This window comes from Phalaenopsis equestris, unplaced genomic scaffold (genome assembly GCF_001263595.1).
Source record: "Phalaenopsis equestris unplaced genomic scaffold, ASM126359v1 Scaffold000311, whole genome shotgun sequence".
NCBI classification, from domain to species: Eukaryota; Viridiplantae; Streptophyta; class Magnoliopsida; order Asparagales; family Orchidaceae; genus Phalaenopsis; species Phalaenopsis equestris.
Genome location: NW_018164753.1, coordinates 79,736 through 85,986, shown reverse-complemented (window position 1 = coordinate 85,986; position 6,251 = coordinate 79,736). Strand labels below are relative to the sequence as shown.

Here is a 6,251-nt window from a genome sequence, read left to right as displayed (position 1 = left end):
TATATATATATACATATATATGTATATATATATAGTGTGTGTGTGTGTATGTGTGTGTGTATATCTATATATATGTACATGCACATGTGTTACGTGTTATGTGTGTATAAATATAAATATAAATATATATATGTATATACATGCATACATATATACATATATACATACATGTGCATGTATACATGCATAAATATATGTGTGTGTGTGCGTGCGTGTATGTGCGTGTGCGTGTCTATATATAGTATGTATATGTATGTATGTATATGTATGTATCTATATATGTACATTATTGAGAGGTTTGATTTAGATGTATAGAGTGAGTAAGAAGGATCTACATATGATTTTTGTTGCTTTAAGAAAGCATGTGATAAAGTTTCAAGAGAAGTACTACGAAGAATTCTGGAAAAGAAATGTGTTGATGTTAATTATATTCAAATTATTAAAAATGTGTATACCATAGTTGTGAGTTGTGTTCGAACACAAGGAGGATTGACCAAGTATATATTTTTTTATTTTAGTTGGATTACATTAAGGATCAACTTTAAGCTCATATCTTGTTATTTTAGTTATGGATGTTCTTACTAGACATTATAGAAAGATATACCTTGGGGTATGCTTTACGCTGATGATATCCTTATTGTGGATAAGATTAGAGAGAAAGTTCAAAAAAAAAACTTAAATTATGGATGTTAAATTTATAATCTAAAGTCTTTCTTTTGAGTAAATATAAAACTGAATATATGCAATGTAATTTTATTAGTACTAGATCAAGTGGTCGGGTTGAAACTATGGGTATGAGTCATCAAGTCATTAAAAGAAGTGAAAGTTTTAGATATCTCGGGGTTACTGTTGAAGGTGATGGTGATATAGATGGGGATTTTATTAGTAGAATTCATATTGGATGGTTGAAATGGAGGGATGCATCTGGCCTATTGTGCCAAAAAAAAGAGCACTTAGACTTAAAAGAAAATTTTATAAGATGGTGGTAAGTCATCCAATATTTTATGGTGTAGAATGATGACAGGTAAAAGAGAAATATACAATTAAATTAAGCGTTGCTGAGATGAGAATGCTCAGGTGGATGAGTGGTTTTACACTTAGAGGCAAAATGCAAAACAAAAATATCAGTTGAAGGGTTGGAGTAGCAACAGTGGAAGCCAAAATTAGAGAAAATCGTCTTAGATGGTTTAGTCACATTAAATGTCGATCATTGGATTATAAAGTTAGGAAATAGTTGTTTTATATTTGACTTATGCTAAGAAAGTTAGAGACAGACCTAAAAAGACTAGGAAATGTTGTATAAAAATTGAACTTAATTTATTAGAATTAAATGAAAATATGACACTCAATAGGATAAAATGGAGAAAAAGGATTCATGTAGCCAACCCCACTTAGTGAGATAAAGGCTTTTTGTTATTATAGGCACTTGTATTTAAACAATAAGAGATGTGCAACAGAGGCATTTTTATCCACAGCAGCATAAAATACAATCCACAACATTTATACAGAGATATAAAATAACTAAGTGACATTTCTGACCTTCTGCTTCACTTTTATGTATGGATGCAGCCATCCAAACTGGCCTATCATTCAGTTGCAGCTTAAGACCTTCGATGCTTTTGTTCTCACTTTGAGAAAGTTGGAGACCTCCAACTGCTAAAAAAAGAAATAAAGCAACTATATTTCCCTGCCTCTCTTTTTCAAATTTAGAAATTTCACATGATGCTGAGGGCACTTAAAATCTTACATTTTAGGGGAAAAAATAAGAAATTTTATTCATGATTTTAGAAAAAGATCGAAATTCTATCTGGAAAATACATAATTAAAAACACGCATGATCCATCAATAAATTCAACAAACTTGAAAGCAACGTAAACAGGAGTCAATCTTACCATACTTCAAATCACCTGCAAAATTTATAATAAATGGTGGTGCATTTAACAACTGATAACGAACTGCTTGAGCTGTATTCTGGGAACAATATAAGAAATGTCAGAACTGTTTTCCATATAAATATCTGAGTGGCTACGAGAACAGAATCATTTACCAATGCGACAATGAGAGAAAATTTTGATAGCAACAAAGATATCAGAGGACGTGATATCTTTAATGACCAGCGCTTGAAAGAATTGCAAGACATTCTAGCATTCAATAATGCAACTTCAATCTGAAGTGAAGATGAAAAGTAAAATTACTAACAAGATTAAAAACAATTTTATAAGAAAGTCGGCATTAAGTGAAAAGGTAAGCTAAAATCATTTACAGCTAAGCATCTTATCTCCGTGTTCCATTCATTTTCAAAATTACAAATACATTAATTTCATAACTTACTCCTTTTCTTGAGGCAGAAATAATGAGATTTGGCCAAACTTCACTTTCCATAAGAATCACAGCAATAGGGTTCCAGTACACAAGAAAGTTTTCCATAGCCATGGGGGTGTCAACTGGAGCAAACTACAAAAAAAAAAAATTTAAGGGATCAGAAAAAAAGGTGAATGAGAATAAAAAACCAGATAATCTGTAAATAATTAAAATTCCAAGTAGTGCAAGAATAACTGATAACGGCCTCAAAATTTAAATTTTAGATGACTAGAAATATGATACAATTTGCGCACTTATTTTCAATTGTTCGGGATACCAAGATGCTGGAGGGTTTAATGAAGTTTAAAATAAATTGCATATAGGATCTTGAAACTTAGCTTTACATTCTGTTCTATAACTTAATAATATTTGACCAATTGGGCTTAAAAATTTCTATCCTTCTTTATGTCATTTTCCTGAAAATTACAAAAAATATCAGCACATTAATATTTTATAATTATTTTCCATGCAAAGTGATTCCTTGCCCAAAAAAGTGGTGATCAGAGATCAAAAAGATCTAATCACTGAAAAAATAAAAAATAAAAGCAGTGACTTAATTGTTCCAACTTCATCTCTAACTCTCCTATACCAAATTCTTCCTCTAAACTCTCCTTCTAAATGTTAGATCGGAGTGGAAGCATTTTCATTCACTCTTAGCAAAACAACGTGAGAAGGCTAGGGGAGTGGATCGCCAGTGACACCCGTATGCTGTCCTGCCCCCCATCCTCTCTCTCTCTGCTTTTCTATGTTTTTCATCTCCCACTTATTATTTCCCTCTTTCTACCCTCTCTCCTCATCCATATGCTTTTTCTCTCTTCCTCCATCCCTCATCCATGGATCCATCAACCCCATGTTGATGCACATGTCTCCATTACAAACTCATCTACCTCCAGCAATCCAACAAAGGTTTAAACTCAATCACAAGGATCCAACAAATACTAATAACAAACCTCAAGAATCAGAAGCAATATTAGAAAACAGAATCAGTCAATATTCACTATAATTAAATCATCACTAAATGAAACAACACATGACTAGAATTTGATGGCCAAATGCTGATGGTATTGCCCTGCAATGATCTGACAAATTCTCGAAACTAAACACAAACCATAAGCAAGGTTTTGAAATGCAGCAGACCACAAGAATCGTGTTTCCAAAACTTGTGGGCAAAAGTGAAAGGTGACCAAAACCTCATGAGCCTGTCATTTAACTTCTAAGAAATTACGAGAAGCAATTTTCATATAAGGATAAAAATATATTATTTTAATCTGTTAAGTTGATGCATTACACTTAAAAAGCTATTAGTGTGTATAGAAAAAAGAAAAACAGTAAAAAAGGATACCTGATAGATGACACTATTTGGAAGCCTATTCTTGATGACCTCACTGCAAAAGAAGTCAGCTTTCGTTAATGTACACACCACGACAATGAAAAAAATGGACCATGTTAAATTCAATTGTACCAGCCCAACCAAAAATGATGGCAGGTTGAGCATTAATCTACCCATGTTCTATAGTATAAAGGTTTGTTTGGGACTGTTGCGACTTATTAAAAAATAATTGTGAAGCTGTTGAATAATAATCTGATGCTCAAAAAATTACGGTGGTTATTACAAATTTTTTTTTAAGTCCGACCGCAGCTAACCAAGAGTAATGGGAAAACGCAGATTTCAGGGGAAGCTTTTTGAAAAAGCTGTCAAAATATAGTTTATCGTACTGCCGCCCCAAACGGATCCTAAGTGTAAGAGCTAACAATATCTATATTTAGAAAAAAACTTTCATCGGCATGACTAAGGTGGTATGGTTGTTCAGTTTGGTGAAAACATGAACTGAAGTAAGGTGGTTTCAAGCGAATAATTTTGCTATATTTGGTTTGAAAAAAACTTGTACAGCTACTTCATCGTATGTTTTCTTGGCAACTTGTGACGCAGGGTATACAGCCAAATCAACTGCTTTCAACTTGCAGGGATTTATTTCACGTAGCATTTTTGCTTCAAAACAAACAAATTTCATGTTCTATTCCATGAACGCAAATTCCCCAGCATGAATCCAGACTAACCATCACAGAAGACCCCCTCCCGTACTCCAAGTGGCTCTAAGTTTCAGAATGCAGACCATTCCACCAATCACCAACCGGACTGATTAATAAATGAAAATGGGAACTGCGTCCATCTACACATCATTTACAACTTAATTGCATCATCTCAAAACAGCCTTCTTGGAATTAATAACTCCCCACCAAATTACCCAATCTTCACCCTCACGATATTCCATCATATAGGAATAGATAAACGAGAGAATGTGTCCTTACAAAGCTGAAACCGTCGTGGTCGTCATCAATACAAGAAGACTAGGGTTCTCCAGCAGGCAGTGCTTGATCACGGGGATGATGGCCAGCCCTTCACCTAAAAGTCCAAACTTCAAATTAGAAGAAAGAGGGGCCGGAACACCTAAAGAGGGAGAGAGAGAACGAAGAGAAGGAAGACAGAACACCTAAAGAAACGGCATGGAACCAGATGAGAGGGCCAGGGGGACGCGGGGCCGTAGGGCGGCCGAAGCGCTCCGGCCATCTGGACTGGTGCTCCAGGCCGCGAAGCCTCCGCCAGTGAATGTATAAAAATGGGGATATGGCTCGACCCGCCGCTCTGTAAATGCCATATACTGCCTGCCCCCACTTCCCCGCCATTAGCACCGACGGCGCATGGTATGAGCAGCGCCCGCCAGGCGATTGGACTTCAACAATAAGCAATGTAAAAAATTATGAATATCACCCTTTAATGCATGGGAAACTCAAACTCATGTCATAAAAATATTTGAATTTTTACAGAACAATTATCTAAAAATTAAAAATAATATTTTGGACACCAAAATTCTATATTTCAGATGCTCTGCAACTGATGAGATTTAAGTTATTAAGATTTAATAAATTCTATAAATTAGAATTTACTAAATTCTGAATGGGCTAAATCCAAATATTGTCTGACAACGGATTTATCCTAATAGTATTAAATCCAAACCAGCAAAGTTAAATCTAGTAGTTCGTGGGATTTAGTAAATCGGAGTTTACAGTCGAAATATATAGAATCTAGATTTATGAAATCTGTGTATTCATTTTGTCCAAGTTGACCGTCTAACAAGATTTAGGTAAATCAAGGTTAAATCATCTTCTGTATCTTTTACAGAACAATCAAACCAAATCCTTTTCTTTTTTTTTTTTGAAACTGCCATCCCATTTGCCTACACCACTCGTAGGAAACAGCTCCCTCATCTCCATGGTTGCTACTTAAGGTCATTCCAAGTCTTGTTGGTCATTCGTCACCACACGCATTACCATTCATGCTGTGTATGGTCACTAGTTGCACGAAGTGACATCGAGTGTAGTCTGGTCACAAAAAGAAGCAGTGATGAAGAATTTTCGAGTCTCTGGTTTGGTCGCAAAAAGAACCTGCGAGCTCCCTCGGGCCTTGTATGGCGATCGCATTTGCACAGATTTGATGATCCAGAAGGGGTTCCTTCTTCAACAATTTACCCATGGTCATCATTATATATTTCATCCAATTCATGTTTGTTATGATTCATTACTTATTTTATCGGAAGTGTAATATTTATGTGCAAATATACTTAGTGAATATGAAACACTCAATTCATGGCAATCAAATTTTTTTCGAGATGGTAGATTTGATGCATAAATCGAAGCTCATACCCTTTAACAACATAAGACGTGAGCAATGTGATGAGAAAATTGAAAATTTGTATTGATGCTATGTTAGTTGTGTTGAAGTTTATTTCTATTTCATATATTTTTTTAATTTTGTTTTGTTGTAAACATGCCTAGGATGTTCATCTCTATAGAGAACAAGTTGTGTTCTCAAATGTTTATGTTTGTCTAGT

The 6,251-nt window shown here is 34.7% G+C and overlaps 1 protein-coding gene across 8 annotated transcripts in view; it reads right to left on the bottom strand.

The window, feature by feature from the left end:
* Nucleotides 1-5,083, bottom strand: part of LOC110025595 (probable 3-deoxy-D-manno-octulosonic acid transferase, mitochondrial) — a 33,789-nt gene extending 28,706 nt beyond the window's left edge. For 6 of the 8 annotated variants that reach the window (XM_020726155.1, XM_020726159.1, XM_020726161.1 and 3 more), the window contains exons 1-7: nucleotides 4,854-5,083; nucleotides 4,672-4,765; nucleotides 3,704-3,746; nucleotides 2,332-2,454; nucleotides 2,048-2,167; nucleotides 1,893-1,971; nucleotides 1,540-1,656 (exon numbers count right to left, since the gene is read on the bottom strand). In XM_020726155.1, coding sequence (XP_020581814.1) covers nucleotides 1,540-1,656; nucleotides 1,893-1,971; nucleotides 2,048-2,167; nucleotides 2,332-2,454; nucleotides 3,704-3,746; nucleotides 4,672-4,765; nucleotides 4,854-5,046 — 769 coding nt within the window. In that variant the 5' untranslated portion in view covers nucleotides 5,047-5,083. The remainder of the gene's footprint in view (nucleotides 1-1,539; nucleotides 1,657-1,892; nucleotides 1,972-2,047; nucleotides 2,168-2,331; nucleotides 2,455-3,703; nucleotides 3,747-4,671; nucleotides 4,766-4,853) is intronic. The other 2 variants (XM_020726157.1, XM_020726158.1) reach the window with 2 other exon arrangements.
* Between the last annotated feature and the right edge of the window lie 1,168 nt (nucleotides 5,084-6,251).